Consider the following 23,704-nt stretch of genomic DNA (forward strand, 5'->3'; position numbering starts at 1 on the left):
CCAGGCAGCCAACTGCCTGCATACCAGTCAAAATTAGTGAGTTTGTTTTTTTACCTTCTCGCTCCCCCTCAACAGCCATGGTGCCCAGGTCCTGCTTGTAAATACTTGCACCAATTTGTGTCTGTGTGCCTCCTGCCCGAGAGGGGTCGAGCATCGCGGATGGGTGGAGCATACGGTGTTCAACCCGCTAATGACATTCAAATCCACGCAAATGACGGTTTTACATGGGTTCACCGGAGCAGGGCACAAACTTCACTGATGCTGCCAGCGGCAGGCGCAATGCCACAATCTTTGATTACCAGATATTCTCGACCCAATCACGATTCTAGCTTTCGAGCTGTCGGAGAGTCCCGAGGCGGAGAGTCCCGAGGCGGAGAGTCCCGAGGCGGAGAGTCCCGAGGCGGAGAGTCCCGAGGCGGAGAGTCCCGAGGCGGAGAGTCCCGAGGCGGAGAGTCCCGAGGCGGAGAGTCCCGAGGCGGAGAGTCCCGAGGCGGAGAGTCCCGAGGCGGAGAATCCAGCCCCAGAGTTGCAGTGAGACCAATTGGCTCACAATGTGATAAGTATCTCGAAGATTTCAAGAGTAATCCACAGAAATTGTTTCAGATGGCATCTGCCGCTAGGTTTCAGAGCGTGATGTGTTGGATCACATTTTTCCTGTTGGTTTACATGGATAATATACTTACTGAGAACATTATAGTATAAAATTGGGGATCTTTGCAAGACGTTGAGAGCAAAGATGAAGGAGTAGGAAAATAGATGAAGGCGGCAGAAACTGCAGCGAGTGGGCCTGCCTGAAGGAGTGGAAAGTGTGAGTGAAGTTTTGAGGATGCTGGCAGGGCTGGTGGCGGAGGGGGTGCTGGATAAGGCCCCTGAGCTGGACAGAACACACAGGTCTCTGAGGCAGAAGCCTAGAGTGGGGGAGCCACCTCGAGCGGTGATCGTGAGGCTCCACAAGTTTGTGTAGAAGATTCTGCAGTGGGCCAGGGAGAAGCGCAACTGCGAATAAGAGGGGAACAAAGTCCGAATATACCAGACTATTGGAGCTGAGCTTGCAAAATAACGTGCAGGGTTCAACAGATGATGCTGTATCGGCAGCAGATCAGATTTGGGGTGGTTCTACCCGAATATGGGGAGAAGAAGTGAAGTCGAATGTTAGTTCATCAGCTGCAGAGGCAGGCCACGTCCAGGGAAATAGTGAGGATATGGGACAGGGGGTGTGGTGTTGGAGCTGGGGAAGATAAATGAGGCCAAAGAGAAAATGCTGGAAAATGTCAGCAGGTCTGACAGCATCTGTAGGGAGAGAAAAGAGCTAACGTTTCGAGTCCAGATGACCCTTTGTTTCGTCCGGGTGCTCTGGTTTCCTCCCACAAGTCCCAAAAGTTGTGATCGTTCGGTGAATTGGACATTCAGAATTTCCACTCAGTGTACACAAACAGGCGCCATAGTGTGGCGACGAGGGGATTTTCACAGTAACCTCATTGTAGTGTTAATGTAAGCATACTTGTGACACTAATAAAGATTGTGAGATACCTGGGGATTCAGTAGCGAGGGAATGGGCGATGCTTCACAAATGGGATTTAACAAAACTGGTGGAGGAGGCGAGGAAGGATCTCAAGAGGTGGGACACGCTGCACTTGACTTTGGCAGGGAGGGTCCAAGTGGTGAAGATGAACATTCTGCCACGGTTCCTGTTTATATTCCAGACACTCCCGATCTTTATACCGATGGCTTTCTTTCGAAAACTAGACACGATTATTTCCGACTTTGTATGGGCAGGAAAGGTACCATGGGTTAAGAGGCACTGCCGAACCTGCTACATGACTATTGGGCAGCGAACATGGAGAAGATGAGCCGATGGTGGGAAGGAGAAGGGGTAGAACAAAGAACAAAGAAAATTACAGCACAGGAACAGGCCCTTCGGCCCTCCAAGCCTGCGCCGATCCAGATCCTTTATCTAAACCTGTCGCTTATTTTCCAAGGATCTACTTCCCTCTGTTCCCCGCCTGTTCATATATCGGTCTAGATGCATCTTAAATGATGCTATCATGCCCGCCTCTACCACCTCCGCTGGCAAAGCGTTCCCGCCACCCTCTGCGTAAAAAACTTCCCATGCACATCCCCCTTAAACTTTCCCCCTCTCACCTTGAAATCGTGACCCCTTGTAATTGACACACCCACTCTTGGAAAAAGCTTGTTGCTATCCACCCTGTCCATACCTCTCATAATTTTGGAGACCTCAATCAGGTCTCCCCTCAACCTCCGTCTTTCCAATGAAAACAATCCTAATCTACTCAACCTTTCTTCATAGCTAGCACCCTCCATACCAGGCAACGTCCTGGTGCACCTCCTCTGCACCCTGTCCAAAGCATCCACATCCTTCTGGTAATGTGGCGACCAGAACTGCACGCAGTATTCCAAATGTGGCCTAACCAAAGTCCTATACAACTGTAACATGACCTGCCGACTCTTGTACTCAATACCACGTCCAATGAAGGCAAGCATGCTGTATGCCTTCTTGACCAGTCTATCCACCTGCGTTGCCACCTTCAGAGTACAATGGACCTGAACTCCCAGATCTCTCTGCACATCAATTTTCCCCAGGACTCTTCCATTGACCGTATGGTCCGCTCTTGAATTGGATCTTCCAAAATGCATCACCTCGCATTTGCCTGGATTGAACTCCATCTGCCATTTCTCTGCCCAACTCTCCAATCTATCTATATTTTGCTGTATTCTCTGACAGTCCCCCTCACTATCTGCAACTCCATCAATCTTAGTATCATCTGCAAACTTGCTAATCAGACCACCTATACCTTCCTCCAGATCATTTATGGATCACAAAAAACAGTGGTCCGAGCACAGATCCCTGTGGAACACCACTAGTCACCATTCGCCATTTTGAGACACTCCCTTCTACTACTACTCTCTCTCTCCTGTTGCCCAGCCAGTTCTTTATCCATCTAGCTAGTACACCCTGAACCCCATACGACTTCACTTTTTCCATCAACCTGCCATGGGAAACTTTATCAAACGCCTTACTGAAGTCCATGTATATGACATCTCCAGCCATTCCCTCATCAATTAACTTTGTCACTTCCTCAAAGAATTCTATTAGGTTTGTAAGACATGACCTCCCCTGCACAAAACCATGCTGCCTATCACTGATAAGTCTATTTTCTTCCAAATGTGAATAGATCCTATCCCTGAGTATCTTCTCCAACAGTTTGCCTACCACTGACATCAAGCTCACAGGTCTATAATTCCTTGGATTATCCCTGCTACCCTTCTTAAACAAAGGGACAACATTAGCAATTCTCCAGTCCTCCGTGACCTCATCCATGCTCAAGGATGCTGCAAAGATATCTGTTAAGGCCCCAGCTATTTTGTCCCTCACTTCCCTCAGTAACCTGGGATATATCCCATCCGGACCTGGGGACTTGTCCACCTTAATGCCTTTTAGAATACTCAAATCTTTCCCCCTCCTTATGCCAACTTGACCTCGAGTATTTAAACATCCATCCCCAGCCTCAACATCCGTCATGTCCCTCTCCTTGGTGAATACCGATGCAAAGTACTCATTAAGAATCTCACCCATTTCCTCTGACTCCATGCATAAATTCCCTCTTTTGTCTTTGAGTGGGCCAATCCTTTCTCTAGTTACCCTCTTGCTCCTTATATACGAATAAGAGGCTTTGGGATTTTCCTTAACCTTGTTAGCCAAAGATATTTCATGACCCCTTTTAGCCCTCTTTATTGCGCGTTTGAGATTTGTCCTACTTTCCCGATATTCCTCCAAAGCTTCATCAGTTTTAAGTCGCCTAGATCTTATGTATGCTTCCTTTTTCCTCTTAGCTAGTCTCTCAATTCCACCCGTCATCCATGATTCCCTAATCTTGCCATTTATATCCATCATTTTCACAGGAACATGTCTGTCCTGCACACTAATCAACCTTTCCTTAAAAGACTCCCACATTTCAAATGTGGATTTACCCTTAAACAGCTGCTCCCAATCCACATGGGGAATGGTGTAGTGGTAATGCCACAGGACTAGAAATCCAGAGGCCCAGACTAGTGCTCAGAAGCTATGGGTTCAAATCCCAAGGCAGCTGGTCGGATTTCAATCAGTTAATAAATCTGGAATATAACGTAAGTACTGTCCTTTACCACAACCTGCAATGCTTATGGGCAGCACGGTAGTTAGCATAAATGCTTCACAGCTCCAGGGTCCCAGGTTCGATTCCCGGCTGGGTCACTGTCTGTGCGGAGTCTGCACGTCCTCCCCGTGTGTGCGTGGGTTTCCTCCGGGTGCTCCGGTTTCCTCCCACAGTCCAAAGATGTGCGGGTTAGGTGGATTGGCCATGCTAAATTGCCCGTAGTGTCCTAATATAGTACGGTTAAGGGGGGGGGTTGTTGGGTTACGGGTATAGGGTGGATATGTGGGTTTGAGTAGGGTGATCATTGCTCGGCACAACATCGAGGGCCGAAGGGCCTGTTCTGTGCTGTGCTGTTCTATGAAACTTCAACCACCTGTCCGGGATCATTCCCCAATCGACCGGGTCCAGTATGGCCCCTTCCCGAGTTGGACTATTTACATACTGCTCTAAAAGAACTCTCCTGGATGCTCCTTACAAATTCTGCTCCATCTACACCTCCAACATTACAAGAGTCCCATTCAATGTTGGGGAAGTTAAAATCTCCCATCACGACCAACCTATTGCTCCTACATTTTTCTATAATCTGTCTACATATTTGTACCTCTACTTCACGCTCGCTTTTGGGAGGCCTGTAGTAAAGTCCCAACAATGTTACTGCACCCTTCCTATTTTTTAGCTCTACGCATATTGCCTCAGTGCTCGAATCCTCCACCGTGCCCTCCTTAATCACAGCTGTGATATCATTTCTAACAAGTAATGCAACTCCTCCACCCCTTTTACCTTCCTCTCTATCCCTCCTGAAGCATCTATACCCTGGGATATTTAGTTGCCAGTCTTGCCCTTCCCTCAACCAAGTCTCAGTAATACCAATAACATCATGTTCCCAGGTACTAATCCAACCCCAAATTCATCTGCCTTACCTGCTACACTTCTCGCATTAAAACAAATGCAGACTTCCGGTGGCAGCGATGCGGAGCTAAGCCGCACGTTTGGCAGCTCCCACTTTTTTTGGACTTTCAGGCTCTTTTAAGAGACCGCAACGGCGCTGTTTTGCCTTTTCCCCGGGGGGAAACACAGCCAGTGTGCACAGCGGCTGTTGGATGGACTGGACTCGCAGTGGAGCTGTCCAAAAGTCGGCTTTCCAGCAGAGGAAGGCGAGAGGCAGAAAAAGCAAGATGGCGGCGGGCGGGGAAGCAGCAGCAGTGTGGCAGCAATGGGCGCGGGAGCAGCAGGAGCTGCTTCAGCGCTCCTTTAAGGAGCTCAAAGCTGAGATCTTGGAGCCGTTTAAGGCCTAGCTGGACAAGCTGGTGGCGACTCAGATGGCCCAGGCCGTGGAGATTCGGGTGCTGCAGCAAAAGGCTTCGGACAACGAGGATGAGCTTTTGGGCCTGGCAGTGAAAGTGGAGTCGCACGAGGCGCTGCACAAGAAATGGCTGGCGAGGATGGAGGAGATGGAGAACCGCTCCCGCCGGAAGAATCTGCGGATTTTGGGCCTCTCGGAGGGGCTGGAAGGCTCGGATTTGGGGGCCTATGTGGTCCTAATGTTGAACTCGCTGATGGGTGCGGGGTCGTTTTGTGGTCCCCTGGAGCTGGAGGGCGCCCATCGAGTGCTGCAGCGGAGGCCGAGGCTGAACGGGCCGCCCAGGGCGGTACTAGTCTGTTTTCACCGCTTGGTCGACAGGGAGTGCGTATTGAGATGGGCGAAGGAGAGGAGTAGCAGGTGAGAGAACATGGACGTTAGGATTTATCAGGACTGGAGCGCGGAGGTGGCGAAGAGAAGGGCTGGCTTCAATCGAGCGAAGGGAGTTATTCATAGGAAGGGGGTGAAGTTTGGCCTTCTACAGCCGGCTCGCCTCTGGGTCACTTACAAGGACCACCAACTCTATTTTGACTCTCCGGAGGAGGCCTGGGCTTTTGTCCAGGCAGAGAACTTGGACTCGAACAAAGGACTGAGGGAAAATGTACTTTGTTTGGAGGCTTTGCCCTCCTGGGTATCCTGTTGTTTATATTGGCTGTGTTTGCTGATTGAATTTGCATGTTCGTTTTCGTTATTTTGGTTTTTTCGGGGTTGTTTTCTGGGATGTTGTTTATTTACTCTGATGTTTTTTTTTGTTTTGTCCACTGGTGGGTTGGGGAGTAGTTTGGGGTCCCGATGGGTCATGTGTCCGTAGGTTTTCGGAGCCGGGGGTTAGAGAGTTCCCCTTTTTCTCCCATGTTCATAAGGCGTACTCCCGGATTGATTTTTTTGTGCTTAGCAGGGCGCTAATCCCGAGAGTAGTGGGGGCGGAGTATTCGGCGATAGCCATTTCTGATCATGCCCCACATTTAGTGGATCTGGAGCTGGGGGAGGGGAAGGATCAGTGCCCACTGTGGAGGCTGGATGTGGGGCTTTTGGCAGAGGAGGAAGTGTGCGGGCGGATCCGTAGGGGCATAGAGGGGTATCTAGAAACCAATGATAACGGGGAGGTGCAAGTTGGTGTGGTTTGGGAAGCGCAAAGGCAGTAGTCAGAGGGGAGCTGATATCTATTCAGGCGCACAGGGAGAGGGGGGAGAGGGTCGAGAAGGAGAGGCTGGTGGAGGAAATGGTAAGGGTGGATAGGAGATATGCAGACACCCCGGAGGAGGGGCTTTTGAGGAAGCGGCGCAATCTCCAAGCGGAATTTGACATTTTAACCACCCGGAAGGCGGAGTCACAGTGGAGGAGGGCGCAGGGGGCGGTATACGAGTACGGGGAGAAGGCAAGTCAGATGTTGGCCCACCAGCTCCGAAAGCGGGAGGCAGCTAGAGAAATTGGGGAGCCACGGACGCAGGAGGGAACTTGGTGCGGGATGGAAAGGACATCAATGGGGTGTTCAGATCATTTTATGAGGGGCTGTACCCCCAGGGAAGCAGGTGGGATGGACCGCTTTTTGGATCGGCTGGAGTTCCCAAGAGTAGGGGACGAGCGGGTGGAGGATTTGGGGGCCCCAATCGAGTTGGAGGAGCTGGTGGAGGCGTTGGGAAGTATGCAGACAGGGAAAGCGCCGGGGCCCGACGGGTTCCCGGTGGAATTTTACAAGAAATTTTCAGATTTGCTGGGCCCTCTGCTTCTGAGGACCCTGAATGAGGCTAGGGATGGGGGGGGCTCTGCCCCCAACGATGCCCAGGGCAATTATCTGTTTGCTCCTGAAGAGGGACAAGGACCCCCTTCAGTGTGGGTCTTACAGGCCGATCTCGCTCCTTAATGTAGATGTCAAGTTGTTGGCAAAGGTGCTGTCCAGGAGGGTGGAGGATGTGGTCCCGACGGTGATTCATGAGGATCAAACGGGGTTTGTGAAGGGGACACAAACTGAATGCCAATGTGCGGAGGCTCCTTAATGCCATGATGATGGCACCGGCAGCTGGGGAGTCAGAAATAGTGGCGTCCATGGATGCGGAGAAAGCTCTTGATAGGGTGGAGTGGAGTTACCTGTGGGAGGTGTTGCGGAGGTTTGGTGAGGGGTTCATCAGCTGGGTGAGGTTGCTGTACAGCTCCCCGGTGGCGAGTGTGGTGACGAATGGGAGGAGGCCGGCGGACTTTCGGCTTTCCAGGGGGACGAGGCGGCGTGCCCAGTGTCTCCCTGCTCTTCGCGTTAGCAATTGAGACCCTGGCCATGGCGCTGAGGGACTCGAAGAGTTGGAGGGGGATTGTGCGGGGGGAGGGCACCAGTTGTCACTGTACGCAGATGGTCTGCTGTTGTATGTCGTGGATCCGACTGAGGGGATGCCAGAAGTGCTGAAGATACCTGAGGAGTTTGGGGACTTTCGGGCTATAAGCTCAATGTGGGGAAAAGTGAGCTGATTGTCCTGCACCCGGGGGATCAGGAGAGGGAGATAGGTGAACTCCCGTTGAAGAGGGCCGAGAGGAGCTTTAGGTATCTTGGGGTCCAGGTGGCTAGGACCTGGGGGGCCATGCATAGGCTTAATTTTGAGAGGCTGGTGGGGCAGATGGAGGAGGAGGTGGGACGCGCTACCGCTTTCGTTGGTGGGCAGGGTCCAGTCGATTAAGAAGACGGTGCTCCCGGACTTCCGGTTGCGGCTATGCGGAGCTAAGCCGCACGTTCGGCAGCTCCCGCTATTTAAGGACTTTTGGGCCGATTTGAGGGCCCCAAACGGTGCTGTTTCGACGAATCCCGGTGGGGGAAGGTGTCTAGAGGAGCATTCCCCATAATTTATGGTGCTCACCCGGAGTGGGGCAAAAGAAAAGGCTGCAGCAGCTCCCCAAGAAAAGGGGGGGGGGAAATAAGGACAAAATGGAGGCCGGCGGAACACCCGAGGACTGGTGGAAGTGGGCGCAGGAGCAGCAGGCCTCTCTTCTGCGCTGTTTTGCGGAGCTGAAGGCTGAGCTGCTGGACTCTCTGAATGCGACTACCGACAGGCTGCTTGAGACCCAGGCGACCCAGGAGGTGTCCATTCGGGAGTTGCAGCAGCAGGCCGCTGAGTGGGAGGAGGTGGTCGTGGGGAAAGTGGAGTTACACGAGGCACTTCACAAAAAGTGGCAAGACCGCTTGGAGGAGCTGGACGTTCGCAAGAGGCGAAAGAATTTGAGGATCCTGGGCCTGGCGGAGGGGTCGGATCTCCCGGCGTATGTGACCACGATGTTGAGCTCGTTGATGGGAGCGGGGTCCTTCCATTTTCCCCTGGAGCTTGAGGGAGCTCAGAGAGTGCTGGCCAGGAGGCCTAAGGCAAATGAGCCCCCGAGGGCAGTGCTGGTGCGGTTCCATCGATTTAGCGACCGGGAGTGTGTGCTGCGCTGGGCCAAGAAAGAGAGGAGCAGCAAGTGGGAGAATTCGGTAGTGAGAATCTACCAGGACTGGAGTGCGGAGGTGGCTAAGCGGCGGGCCGGGTTCAACCGGACGACGGCGGTGCTGCATGCCAAGCAGGTCAGATTTGGAATGCTGCAGCCTGCGCGCCTGTGGGTGACATACAAGGACCGGCACCACTACTTCGAGTCCCTGGAGGAGGCGTGGGCCTTTGTACAGGCGGAGAAGCTGGACTCGAACTAGGGTCTGGGGACACACTATGGCTGTTGCTGTTTTCGCTGTTGCTGTTCAACTTTGACATGGTGTGTTTTTTATGCTGGTTTTCATTTTGCTCTGTTTCCGGGTTGGTCTGTCTGTTGGGTATGGGTGTGGGATATGTGGGGGGTTTGTCTTTCATATGTTCTCTTCTGTACGGGGCTGGGGGTTGGGGTGAAACTGGATTTTGGACAGCTGCGTCAGAAGGGTGGGGTGTGGTAGTGTGAAAGCACGGGCTTTCCTCTGGTTTCCCGCGCGGCGGGGCAGGGGGCGGAGCTGGCGGTGGGGGTGTGGCCTCTAATAGTTTTCTTTCCCACGCTGAAGCGGTGCCAAGGAGGTGTGGCAAGAGGGGGATGACCCCATGACAGATGGGGATGGGTTTTGGCGGGAGCTGCCGGGGTCAGCAGAAGTCGGGGGGTAGAGGGGAGGCGTTATCGCCATGGGGAACGGGTCGGGCGGGGCGAGCTGTTGATAAGCTATGGCTAGCCGGCAGGGGAGGGGGGCAGGTTGCCCTCTGATCCAGCTGATTACCTGGAACGCGAGGGGGCTGAATGGGCCGGTTAAGAGAACTAGGGTATTGTCTCATCTGATGGGGTTGAAGGCGGACGTGGCTATGCTCCAGGAGACCCACTTGAAGGTGGCGGACCAGGTTCGTCTGAGGATGGGGTGGGTGGGGCAGGTTTTTCACTCAGGATTGGATGCGAAGAACCGGGGGGTGGCGATTCTGGTGGGGAAGAGGGTGGTGTTTGAGGCGGCTGAGGTGGTGTCGGACAAGGAGGGCAGATATATTATGGTGACGGGATGGCTGCAGGGAGAGAAGGTGGTGCTGGTTAATGTATATGCCCCGAATTGGGGTGATGCTGGCTTCATGAGGCGCTTGTTGGGCCGCATTCCGGACCTAGAGGCAGGGGGCCTGATCATGGGGGGAGACTTTAACACAGTGCTGGATCCCCCACTGGACCGATCCAGTTCAAGGACTGGTAGGAGACCGGCGGCGGCCAAAGTACTGAAGGGATTCATGGACCAGATGGGAGGGGTGGATCCCTGGAGATTTGGGAGACCGAGAGCGCGGGAGTATTCCTTTTTCTCTCATGTCCATAGGGTTTATTCCCGTATAGATTTTTTCGTCCTGGGCAGGGCATTGATCCCGAGGGTGCAGGATGCAGAGTATTCGACCATAGCGATTTCAGACCATGCTCCGCACTGGGTTGATCTGGAGATGGGGGAGGCGCGGGACCAGCGCCCGCTCTGGCGCCTGGATGTGGGGATGATGAGGTGTGTAGGAGGGTCCGGAGAAGTATTGAGGGGTATCTTGATACCAATGACACGGGGGAGGTCCGGGTGGGGATGGTCTGGGAGGCTCCGAAAGCAGTGATCCGGGAGGAGCTGATCTCCATCCGGGCCCATAGGGAAAGGAGGGAGAGGAAGGAGAGGGAGAGACTGGTGGGGGATCTCCTGGATGTGGACAGGAGATACGCGGAGGCACCGGAGGAGGGGTTGCTGGGGGAACGGCGTAGTTTGAGGCCAAATTTGACTTGTTGACCACCAGAAAGGCGGAGACACAGTGGCGCAGGGCGCGGTATACGAGTATGGGGAGAAGGCGGGCAGGATGTTGGCGCATCAGCTCCGTAGGCGCGATGCGGCTAGGGAAATTGGTGGAGTGATGGATAAGGGTGGAAATGTAGTGCAGAAGGGGACAGAAGTAAATGGGGTCTTTAGGGACTTCTACGAGGAACTGTACCGGTCGGAACCTCCGATGGGGAGAGGGGGGATGGAGAGCTTCATGAACAGGCTATGTTTCCCAAGGGTTCAAGAGGAGCTGGTAGAGGGGCTGGGGGCGCCGATAGAGTTGGAGGAGCTAGTCGGGGGATTGGACAAATGCAGTCAGGTAAGGCCCCGGGGCCGGATGGGTTCCCGGTTGAATTTTATAAAAAGTATGCGGACCTGGTGGGCCCCCTGTTGGTGCGAGCCTTCAATGAGGCATGGGAGGAGGGGGCTTTGCCCCCCGACGATGTTGTGGGCACTGATCTCTCTGATCCTAAAGCGGGATAAGGACCCCTTGCAGTGCGGATCATACAGGCCTATCTCGCTCCTCAATGTTGACGTCAAGTTGCTGGTGAAGATCCTGGCCACCAGGATAGAGGATTGTGTACCGGGTGATACACGAAGATCAGACAGTATTCGTTAAGGGACGGCAGCTCAACACGAATGTGCGGAGACTGCTAAATGTTATCATGATGCCGGCAGTGGAGGGGGAGGCGGAGATAGTGGTGGCGCTGGATGCAGAGAAAGCGTTTGATAGAGTTGTGTGGGGCACCTGTGGGAGGTGCTGGAACGGTTCGGATTTGGGGAGGGATTCATCAAATGGGTGGGGCTGCTCTACGCGGCTCCGATGGCGAGTGTAGTTACAAATGGAAGGAGATCGGAGTACTTTAGGCTCTGCCGTGGGACCAGGCAGGGGTGTCCCCTGTCCCCCCTGCTCTTTGCACTGGCGATTGAGCCTCTGGCTATGGCGTTGAGGGATTCAGGGAGATGGAGGGGTCTGGTGCGGGGTGGGGAGGAACATCGGGTATCGCTGTATGTGGACGACCTGCTGTTGTATGTGACGGACCCAAAAGGGGGAATGCCGGGGGTGATGGAGCTATTTGCGGAATGTGGGGGCTTCTCGGGCTATAAGTTAAATTTAGGCAAGAGCAAGGTATTTGTAGTACTCCCGGGAGATCAGGAGGAGGAAATTGGGAGGCTCCCGTTTAAGAGGGCAATGAAGAGTTTCAGATACCTGGGGGTGCAGGTGGCCAGGAGTTGGGGGACTCTCCATAAGCTTAATTTTACCAGGCTGGTGGAGCAGATGGAGGAGGAATTTAAAAGGTGGGACATGGTGCCGCTATCGCTGGCGGGTAGAGTGCAGTCCGTCAAAATGACGGTTCTCCTGAGGTTCCTGTTCCTCTTCCAGTGTTTGCCCATCTTTATCCCTAGGGCCTTTTTTAGAAGGGTGACCAGCAGCATCATGAGCTTTGTTTGGGCGCATGGGACCCCGAGGGTGAAGAGGGTCTTCTTGGAGCGGGGTAGAAATGGGGGGGGCTGGCGTTACCCAATCTCTCGGGGTACTACTGGGCGGCCAATGTGTCGATGGTGCGCAAGTGGGTGATGGAGGGGGCAGCATGGAAACGGATGGAGAGGACGTCCTGTGGAGATACAAGTCTGGGAGCCTTAGTAACGGCGCCGTGGCCGCTCCCTCCTACGAGGTATACCACGAGTCCGGTGGTGGTGGCTACCCTCAAGATTTGGGGGCAGTGGAGGCGACATAGGGGAGAAGTGGGGGGCTCGATGGAGGCTCCGTTAAGGGGGAACCATAGGTTCGTCCCGGGGAACATTGATGGGGGATTTCAGGGTTGGCACAGAGCGGGCATCAGACAGCTGAGGAACCTGTTTATTGATGGGAGGTTTGCGAGCCTGGGGGAGTTGGAGGAGAAATTTGGGCTCCCCCCGGGAAACATGTTCAGGTATCTGCAGGTAAAGGCATTTGCTAGACGGCAGGTGGAGGGATTCCCTTTGCTTCCCGCGAGGGGGGTGAGTGACAGGGTGCTTTCGGGGGTCTGGGTTGGAGAGGGGAAGATATCTGATATCTACAAAGTTATGCAGGAGGCGGAGGAGGCATCAGTAGAGGAGCTGAAAACTAAGTGGGAGGGGGAACTGGGGGGAACAGATCAAAGACGGGACATGGGCTGATGCCCTGGAGAGGGTTAATTCTTCCTCCTCGTGTGTGCGGCTTAGCCTCATCCAATTCAAGGTGCTGCACCGGGCCCACATGACTGGGACGAGGATGAGTAGGTTCTCTGGGGGTGAAGACAGGTGTGTCAGGTGCTCGGGGAGCCCAGCGAACCACGCCCATATGTTCTGGGCATGCCCGGCACTGGAGGAGTTCTGGAAGGGGGTGGCGAGGACGGTGTCAAGGGTGGTGGGATCCAGGGTCAAGCCAGGATGGGGACTCGCGATTTTTGGGGTTGGGGTGGAGCCGGGAGTGCAGGAGGCGAAAGAGGCCGGTGTGCTGGCCTTTGCATCCCTAGTAGCCCGGCAAAGGATCTTGCTACAATGGAAGGATGAGAGGCCCCCAAGCGTGGAGACCTGGATCAATGACATGGCGGGTTTTATTAAGCTAGAGAAGGTCATATTCGCCCTGAGAGGATCAACACAAGGGCTCTTTAGGCGGTGGCAACCTTTCCTCGACTTTCTGGCTCAACGATAGGTGAGGTACTGGGACAGTCGCAGCAGCAACCCGGAGGGTTGGGGGGGGGGGGGGGGAAGGGGGAACGATGACTATGTTTGTTTATTTAATTTTAATTTATTTTTAAGTTCTCTTGTTGTTCATTGGGGTTGGGGGGGGGGGGGGGGGGGGGGGAGAGAGGGAGGGAGGGGATACATGCGTTATTACGGTTTGGGGAGTGTTACAGTTTTTATGGGTTATTTTGTTGCATTTCATTGTTTGTTGTTATATTTTATATAAAAAATTCCAATAAAAAAATTTTTTTTTTTTAAAAAAAGATGACTGTGCTCCCGAGGTTTCTGTTTCTTTTCCTGTGCCTCCCCATATTGATCCTAAAGGCTTTTTTCAGAAGGGTGAATAAGTCGATTCTGGGGTTGTTGTGGGCGCGGAAGGAGGGTATTTTTGGAGCGAAGGGGGGAGGTAGGGGGCCTGGCGCTGCCCAACCTGTGTGGATATTATTGGGCGGCGAACGTGGCGATGATTCGCAGGTGGGTGACAGAAGGGGAGGGTGACGCATGGAAGAGATTGGAGGTGACGTCCTGTGCGGGTATGAGTCTGGAGGCTTTGGTGACGGCCCCACTTCCACTCCCCCCGGCAAAGTACTCCACGAGTCCGGTGGTGGTTGCGTCCCTTAAAATCTGGAGACAGTGGAGGCGGCAAAGGGGGGGGGGGGGGGGGGGGGAGTGGAGGCCTCAGTTTGGGCCCCGATACGGGGCAATCACCGTTTTGCGCCGGGGAGAACGGGTGGGGGATTTGGGAGTTGGCACAGGGCAGGCATCAGACAGTTTGGGGACCTCTTCTTGGACGGGAAGTTTGCGACTCTGGAGGAGCTGGTGGGGAAGTGGAACCCCCCCCCTGGGAACGCTTTTAGGTATATGCAGGTCTGGGCATTTGTTAAGAGGCAGGTGGCGGAGTTTCCGCGGCTGCCGCCAAGGGGGGAGCAAGATAGGATGCTTTCGGGGACGTGGGTCGGTGAAGGAAAGATCTCGGCGATTTACCAGCTGATGCAGGAGGAGGAGGAGGCCTCAGTAGAAGAGCTCAAAGCGAAGTGGGAGGAAGAGCTAGGGGAAGAGATTGAAGATGGAACATTGTCGGACGCCCTGGAGAGGGTGAATTCCTCCTCCTCTTGCGCACGGCTCAGCCTAATTCAGCTGAAGGTGCTGCGTAGGGCTCATATGACAGGGACAAGGATGAGCCGGTTCTTCAGAGGGGAAGACAGGTGCGGGAGGTGTTCGGGAGGCCCGCCGGACCACACCCATATGTTCTGGGCTTGTCCGGCCTTGGAGAGGTTTTGGAAGGGGGTGGCGGGGACTTTGTCGGAAGTGGTCAGGTCTTGGGTCAAGCCGCCTGGGGGCTCGCGGTCTTTGGGGTAGCTTCGGAGCCGGGAGTGCAGGAGGAGAGAGAGGCCGGCATTCTGGCCTTTGCGTCTCTAGTAGCAGGATTCTGTTACAGTGGAGGGATACGCGGCCCCCGAGTTCGGAGGCCTGGTTCAACGGCATGGCTGGGTTCATCAAGTTAGAGAGGATGAAGTTTGCCCTGAGGGGGTCGGTACAGGGGTTCTTTCGACGGTGGCAGCCCTTTCTCGACTTCCTGGCGAAGGGGTAGAGAGTGGTTGGTCTCAGCAGCAACTTGGGGGGGGGGGGGGGGGGGGGGGGTTAGGGGGTTTGTTTTTGCGGCGGTGGGTTTGCTATGTTGTTATTTTCTTCTTTCTTGTATTGCGGTTGGTTTTTTCTTATTATTTATTTTGGGGGGGGTGAGTTCTTTTCTTGTGTTGGTGTGGAAACACGCCTTGTTTGTTTTAAATTGTGGGGAGAAAATTTGTTATTGAAAAGCTTGAATAAAATTTTTTTTACAAACAAATGCACCTCAGACCATCTGTCCATTTGCGTTCATCATCTCTTCCCTGTCTACTCTTCCCCTTAGTCACATTGAGTTTATTATCTAGTACCTTACTGGCTTTAGTTGCTGCCTCTTTACTGACCTCTAACTTCCTAATCTGGTTCCCATCCCACTGCCACATTAGTTTCAAATGGGTTAGGATGGAGGAGGAATCCTGTAAGGGGTCCAGTTTAAGGGTTATGGTGATGGCAGCGTTGTCAATGGCACCAAGCAGATACACGCAGAGCCCTGTAGTGCTTTCCACGGTGGCCGTCTGGAACCAGTTGAGGAGGCACTTTAGGATAATGGGGATGTTGGTGTGAAAACGGTTTTTTGTGTGTGTTGGGGGGGGAGACAGGGAGAGAGAGAGAGAGAGAGAGAGAGAGAGAGAGAGAGATTGAGAGAGAGAGAGAGAGAGATTGAGAGAGAGAGAGAGATTGAGAGAGAGAGAGAGAGAGAGAGAGAGAGAGAGAGAGGAGGAGGAGGAGGAGTGAGTGTGTGTGAGAGAAAGGAGAGAGAGAGAGAGACAGACAGGCAGACAGAGAGGGAGGGAAAAAGTGTTTCAGGACCTGCAGGTAAGACACTTTGTGCAAAAGGTTTGGAAAGAGTTCCCCAGGTTGCCGAGGTACATCCTGCTGGAGCAACTGTTGCTTCCGGATGTGGAAGGGAAGACAGGATTGGAGACTTATGCAGGTGGCTGGGAGAAAAGCGAGGTGAGCGGGTGGTGAAGATTAAGGAGATGTGGGAAGGGAGAAATGCTGGGAAGTATGGAGTGAGGCGCTACGAAGGGTAAATGTGACCTCCTGGTGCGCAAGGATGAGCCTGATACAGTTTAAGGTCAGACACAAGGTACATATGACGCAGGCAAGAATGAGTGGGTTCTTTCAGGGGGTGGCAGGCAAGTGCGAGAAGTGTGGGCAGGGACCAGCAAATCACGCGCACATGGTCTGGGGCTGCGAAAAGTTGGACTCTGCACAGGAACGTTTGCAGCGACTAGCAAGGATAGTAGGGGAGGAGGTTGAGCCGAACCCTTTGGTGGCAATATTTGGGATATCGGAGAAGCCAGAGCTGATGGAGGGGAGGAAGGCCGATGTTGTGGCTTCGCCTCTCTGATTGCCCAGCGACAAATCTTATTGGAATGGCGGTCAGCAACGTCATCGGGGGTAGCGGCTTGGTTGGGTGACTTATATCAGTTTTTCGGCTGGAAAAGATCAAATTCGAGTTAAAGGGTTCAGCGGAGGGAAGGTGGGGAATATTCATGGGGGGGGGGGGGGAATTTGTACAAACTGTATAGTTGTGCGTTGGGAAGTTTGTTTCCCGAATTGATTAGGTGTTGTAACTTTTTATATACATTTGGAATAAAACACATTTTTAAAAATACATTTGTAACTTGTGTTGTCCTTTAAAATCTTTGCACATCTAAGATATAGGTAGGGTGAAGGAGTATTGTATCATAGTCAATCTTATGTTTAATTTGTTTTTTTCTTTTGTTAAAAGCCATTGGGCTGTCCTGTGACTCCTTTAATCCATATCTCTGAAGAAAATATAAAATTATCGGTCTATTGAGCCAGGGTTCCATTCTGGGACCTTACTGCCCAGTAATACAAGCTGGGATCGTAACAGGCGGTAGACCACACAGCCCCACAAGCCTTTTCTGAATTGCTGTAAAACTGCATTTGCCTTGTGACTTTACAGACCATGAAAGGTGCTATACAAGTGCAAACTCTTTCTTTAACAGGAATGGCTTACAGCACAAAACTGCCCCCCCACCCCCCCATTAATTGGCAAATTAACATTGATGGGTCACAGGGTGTGAAATGTCCCATGACTAATCAGAGAATCATAGAATTTACAGTGCCGAATGAGGCCATTCAGCCCATCGGGTCTGCACCGGTCCTTGGAAAGAGCACCCTACTCAAGCCCACACCTCCACCCTATCCCTGTAACCCAGTAACCCCACTTAACCTTTTTGGACACTAAGGGCAATTTAGCATGGCCAATCCACCTAACCCGCACATGTTTGACCTGTGGAAGGAAACCGGAGCACCCGGAGGAAACCCACGCAGACACGGGGAGAATGTGCAGACTCCACACAGACAGTGACCCAAGCTGGGAATCGAACCTGGGACCCTGCGAGCTGTGAAGCAACTGTGCTAATCACTATGCTACAGTGCTGTCCACAGTAATGTAATTACTATTCCATTATAATTAGGTTCCCATTAGAATGGATCGATTACCTGCTTTGTTTGAGCTCTTTGGGATGGATCTCCAAGTAATATAACACACGGCCCACTGCCACAACCACTTGGCTGTTATTACAGGATGCAACACTGATGTTCTTTCCATTTGGTTCCTTCCACTCACTAACCAGTGATTTGGGCTCTTGGCTAACCAGTCGCACTGAACCAGACGTTATCTGCATGGTGAAACACTTATTAGCACTTGAAAGGCACTAAACGGCACGTAAATGTTACAACTGAACAATGGATGGTATACAAGGGTGCAAGCTAATTATTCATTATGAGACACATTAAAACTAGAATGTATAATACAAAGATTTTTAGGAAGTAGAAAAGGCCCAAAGATCCAAATTTGGATACAAGTCAATAAGCACAGGAGCAGAGTCATATTTACATAACGTAGGATTTTAACTTCCCAAACATTGAATGGCTAACGATGAATCCTGCATTATTGAAGGCAGGACAGTTGAAAGATCTCTATACATTAAAATAACTAACACTGTATTTAATTAAGGACACAACAATAATTGAATACTTAATTTCGGTTTCATGACCCTGATACAGACTCAGACTGCCGTGAACAAAAAAACATGCAGGCGACAGTGACAGTACCATTCGATTCAGCCATTCTAAATTGCCTAAATTAAGGTTTTAAAAATTTGGAGCAAACGTAGAGGATTTAATTCAGGCCAATTCGGCAACTTTATTAAGCAGGGATTTATTTAAAATTCATTCATGGGATGTCACTGTCACTGGCTAGGCCAGCATTTATTGCTCACCCCAATTGCCCTCAAGGTGGAGGTGGTGATCTGCCTTCATGAATCATTTTGTTTTGAAATTATAAATTTAGAGCACCCAATTATATTTTTCCAATTAAGGGGCAATTTTTATCCTGCACACCTTTTTTGGGTTGTGGGGGTGAGACCCACGCAGACATGGGAGAACGTGCAAACTCCACATAGACAGTGACCTGGAGCCGGGATCGAACCTGGGTCCTCTGTACCTTGAGACAGCAGTGCTAACCACTGCACCACCGTGCTGCCCCTAATATTGCAGTTCATGTGATGTAGGTACACCCACCACTGTATTAGGAAGGGTAGTCCAGGATTTCGATCCAGTGACAGAGAAGGAATGAGGAATGGTGATATAGTTCGGAGTCAGGTTGGGGTGACTGGGTGAGGATATTGCAGGTGGCGGTATTCCCATGTATTTGTTGCCCTTGTACTCCCTTCTAGGTGACAGGGATTGTGGGTTTGGAAGGTGCTGTCAAAAGAGCGTTGGGAAATTGCTGCAGAGCATCTTGTCGATGGTACATACCATACCGTGGTAGGGAGATTGAATTTTTAAGATAGTAGATGAGGTGCCAATCAAGAGAGCCACTTTGGTTGGGGTACTATTGGGCGGCCAATGTGTCAATGGTGCGTAAATGGGTGATGGAGGGGAGGGGGGCGGCGTGGAAAAGAATGGAGATGGCGTCTTGTAGAGTTACGAGCCTGGGTGCCTTGGCAACGGCGCCGTTGCCGCTCTCTCCTAAGATGTATACCACGAGCCCAGTGGTGGCGGCGACCCTAAGAATCTGGGGACAGTGGAGACGGCATAGAGGGGAAACAGGGGCCTCGATGGAGACCCCATTAGGTGGAAATCATCGGTTCATCCCGGGGAACACTGAGGGGGTATTTAGGGGGTGGGCATCAGTAAATTGAGGGACCTGTTTGTTGGCGGGAGGTTTGCGGGCCTGGGGGAACTGGAAAATAAATTTGGGCTCCCCCAAGGGAACATGTTCAAATACTTGCAGGTAAAGGCGTTTGCTAGGCGACAGGTGGAGGAATTTCCTTTGCTGCCCTCGCGGGGGGCGATGGACAGAGTGCTTTTGGGGGTGTGGGTCGGAGAGGGGAAGGTGTCTGATATTTATACGGTAATGCAGGAGGTGGAGGGGTCGTCAGTGGAGGAGCTGAAGGCTAAAAGGGAGGGGGAGCTAGGGGAGCAGATAGAGGATGGGACTTGGGCGGATGCCTTGGAGAGGGTCAACTCTTCCTCTTCATGTGCGAGTCTCAATCCAATTTAAGGTGCTGCATCGGGCCCATATGTCTGTGACTCGGATGAGCAGGTTCTTTGGGGGTGAAGACAGGTGCACCAGGTGTTCGGGGAGTCCAGCGAATCATGCCTGTATGTTCTGGGCATGCCCGGCACTGGAAGAATTCTGGAACGGGGTGGCAGGGACGGTGTTGAGGGTGGTTGGATCCAGTGTCAAACCAAGTTGAGGACTCGCGATTTTTGGAGTTGCAGCGGAGGTTGTTCTTTATTATTGTTTCTATTTTTTCTATGGTTATTTAACTTAATATTGTGTTAATTTAAGTTGTTGTTAATATGTTTTGTTGTTCATTGAGGATGGGCGAATGTATATGACTGTTATAATTATTGTTATTGTTGGTATTTTATTGCGGTTCGTTGTTATATAAATACAAAATTTTTCAATAAAAATTATTTTTTTTAAAAGAGCGCCACTTTGGGGAAACACAGTGGAGTAGTGGTTAGCACTGCTGCCTCAAGGTGTCAAGCACACAGGTTCGATCCTGACCCCGGGTCACTGCCCGTGTTGGGTTTGCACATTTCTCCCCTTGTCTGCGTGGGTCTCACGCCCACAATCCAAAAAGATGTGCAGAGTCGGTGAACTGGCCATGCTAAATTTCCCCGTAATTCAGAGAAAAATTGGGTACTCTAAATTTATATTAAAAATGAGGGCCACTTAGTCCTGGATGGTGCTGCACTCATCCAGATAAGTGGACACATTCCTAACTTATGCCTTGCCTGTTGTGGGAGTCAGGAAGTGAGCTAAGCTCTACAGAATTCTTATGTTATTTGATAATATATATCAATAATAGAAAAGGAAAATTAAATATTTTGTTAATCAATTTAAAGAAAATCCAGATCTTGCTGCATTCGAGCAGTGACTGCTCATTAGTAAATCCAACTGGAATCAAAGCATTGTACAATTATCAACAAACAGGCATAGTTCCGATTCCCATGATTGGGGAAAGTTAATTAATAAAACAGCTGATATTAATGAGGCCTAGGAGCAACATCCTGGGACCAAAATGATTGGCTTCTAACAATCAATTTTACCATGTGCCTGATATGTCTTCAGTCATTGGAAAGGTGTTATCTGATCCTGGTTTAGTTTTACTCGGGCACCTTGGTGCTTTACATTAGTCAAATGCCTTGTCTTGAAATCTCACCTCCTCAAATCAAGTCTTAGGTTCGCGTTTGGGCAAAGACTGATAAGGTCTATGGTCAAGCGATATGGCGGAAAACAAACTGAGTAGCGAGTATATTGCTGGTGACTAAGTCACACAGAGTAGCATTGTTGAGTGTTCTTTTACTTTGCCGATTGTTGGGGAGTACGTAGATAGGGCAGCTAATCATTGGTTTAGATTTGTCTTGTTTATATGGACAGGGTTTAACTTGTCAATTTTACATTGTTTTCCCTAAATTAAAGATCTTCACAGAAATGTTTATCCAAACTAGGACAGTAGGATTAGAAAGAAATTAGGATAATTAAGCTAGTTATTATGGAATGGTTATTATGCAATACTATCTGGTTACAGAAAAGCTTCATGCCGGAGAAATGGGAAGCGGAGTTAGGAGGGGAGATCAATTGCGGAGTATGGAGTGAGGCTCTGCGAAGGGTAAACTAGGCCCCCTCTTGTGCAAGGATGAGCCTGATACAGTTTAAGGTGATGCACAGGGTGCATATGACTCAGGCAAAAATGAGCGGGTTCTTTCAGGGGGTAGCAGGTGAGTGATGGGAGGGGTAGTTGCGAAAAATTGGGAAGATTCTGGGTGGGAGTGTTCGCGGTCTTAGCCAGGATAGTGGAGAAGGAGGTTGACCTTTGGTGCCGATATTTGGGGTTTCAGAGAAGCCGGAGCTCATGGAGAGGAGGAAGGCCGATGTCTTGGCCTTCGCCTCTCTGATTGCAAAATTTTGCTGGAGTGGTGGTCGGCATTGCCACCGGGGTAGCGGCTTGGTTGTATGACCTGTACGACTTCCTGCGATTAGAAAAGATAAAGTATGAGATAAGGGGTTTTTCTGGGGGGTTTGAGGAAAAGGTGGGGGGGGATGTTTGTGACCATGCTGGAGAGGCTGTTGGTCGCAAGGGAGGGTGAAAAAGGGGAAAAATCTGTACAGACTGTATAATTGATTGTTGGGAAGTTTGTTTCCTGGGGTGTTTATTCGCTGTAACCGGTTTTTATACCTGTTTGTAATAAAATAGATTTAAAAAAAGAAAAGTTTCATGCATAGATTTCAAATCCTACGGTAGTACATTTCTGTTTGGCTATATTTGTTTATTCTCACATTCTGTGCCATATACTGATATAGAAAATTACAAATGCTGCAACAATACTTTTAACTTTGGGCAACTATACTGCCCATTACAAGTTAGCAGATGGAGCCACAGATTTATAGGAACCACAGATAAAACATGTTTCCACTTGACAATTAAATGTTACATTTAGAATCTTTCACACCTGAATGAGTTGATGATGGGCCACATTTCCACAGTAGAAGGTCTGTTGGTCATCAACAAAGCCTGGCATTTCAGTTTCTTCCACCTCCTCCCCATTAAGCATCAGCACACTGCAGTTAAGTGAAAATATATGCTCAGTCAGCCTTTTTCAGTAATATTTCCCTCTCCCAAGTTCTTCTCCTCAGATTCCTGGGTTAACTGGAGCCCAAAATAGTGGATTTGCCTGTTCAAGGCAAATACTAGAACAGCAAGTTACAGCTCGGGAGGACAGTGATTGGAAGACATCATTCATCACAAGTCATGAAAATTATTTAATTATTAATCACACAAAATTAGTGAGAATGCAAGGCGTCAGTCGAAAAAACTTGGAAAAATGATTGAACTGAGTCAATTTTTAGTTTTGTGTCCCAATTACACTCAGTTTCTGATTCCATGTACAACTTCAAAAAATTATGTGCAGAGCTAGGGAAAGGAGGACAAAACAGACAAAAAGAGACATAGATAGGTTGCAGAGCTGGGCTGAGAAGTGGCAGATGGAGTTTAACCCTGACAAGTGTGAGGTTGTACATTTTGGAAGGACAAATATGAATGCGGAATACGGGGTTAACGGTAGGGTTCTTGGCAATGTGGAGGAGCAGAGAGATCTTGGGGTCTATGTTCATAGATCTTTGAAAGTTGCCACTCAAGTGGATAGAGCTGTGAAGAAGGCCTATGGTGTGCTAGCGTTCATTACTGTGTACAGTTCTGGTCACCTCATTTTAGGAAGGATGTGGAAGCTTTGGAAAAAGGTGCAAAGGAGATTTACCAGGATATTGCCTGGAATGGAGAGTAGGTCTTACGAGGAAAGGTTAAGGGTGCTAGGCCTTTCCTCATTAGAACGGAGAAGGATGAGGGGCGACTTGATAGAGGTTTATAAGATGATCAGAGGAATAGATAGAGTAGACAGTCAGAGACTTTCTCCCCGGGTAGAACAAACCATTACAAGGGGACATAAATTTAAGGTGAATGGTAGAAGATATAGGGGGGGTGTCAGAGGTAGGTTCTTGACCAAGAGTAGTGGGGGCATGGAATGCACTGCCTGTGGAAGTTGAGCCGCAAACATTAGGGACCTTCAAGTGGCTATTGGATAAGTACATGGATTATGGTAGAATAATGGAATGTAGATTAATTTGTTCTTAAGGGCAGCACGGTAGCATTGTGGATAGCACAATTGCTTCACAGCTCCAGGGTCCCAGGTTCGATTCCCGGCTTGGGTCACTGTCTGTGCGGAGTCTGCACATCCTCCCCGTGTGTGCGTGGGTTTCCTCTGGGTGCTCCGGTTTCCTCCCACAGTCCAAAGATGTGCAAATTAGATGGATTGGCCATGATAAATTGCCCTTAGTGTCCAAAATTGCCCTTAGTGTTGGGTGTGGTTACTGGGTTATGAGGATAGGGTGGAGGTGTTGACCTCGGGTAGGGTGCTCTTTCCAAGAGCCGGTGCAGACCCGATGGGCTGAGTGCCCTCCTTCTGCACTGTAAATTCTATGATAATCTATGATTAATCTAGGACAAAGGTTCGGCACAACATTGTGGGCCGAAGGGCCTGTTCTGTGCTGTATTTTTCTAT

At 50.8% G+C, this 23,704-nt stretch overlaps 1 protein-coding gene across 1 annotated transcript in view; it reads right to left on the reverse strand.

The window, feature by feature from the left end:
• Positions 1–23,704, reverse strand: part of ddb1 (damage-specific DNA binding protein 1) — a 181,695-nt gene that overhangs the window by 88,566 nt on the left and 69,425 nt on the right. Inside the window, exons 12-13 of the mRNA XM_038807595.1 lie at positions 22,100–22,208; positions 17,570–17,748 (exon numbers count right to left, since the gene is read on the reverse strand). Coding sequence (XP_038663523.1) covers positions 17,570–17,748; positions 22,100–22,208 — 288 coding nt within the window. The remainder of the gene's footprint in view (positions 1–17,569; positions 17,749–22,099; positions 22,209–23,704) is intronic.

The sequence above is a fragment of the Scyliorhinus canicula genome, chromosome 9 (genome assembly GCF_902713615.1).
Source record: "Scyliorhinus canicula chromosome 9, sScyCan1.1, whole genome shotgun sequence".
Lineage (NCBI taxonomy): Eukaryota > Metazoa > Chordata > Chondrichthyes > Carcharhiniformes > Scyliorhinidae > Scyliorhinus > Scyliorhinus canicula.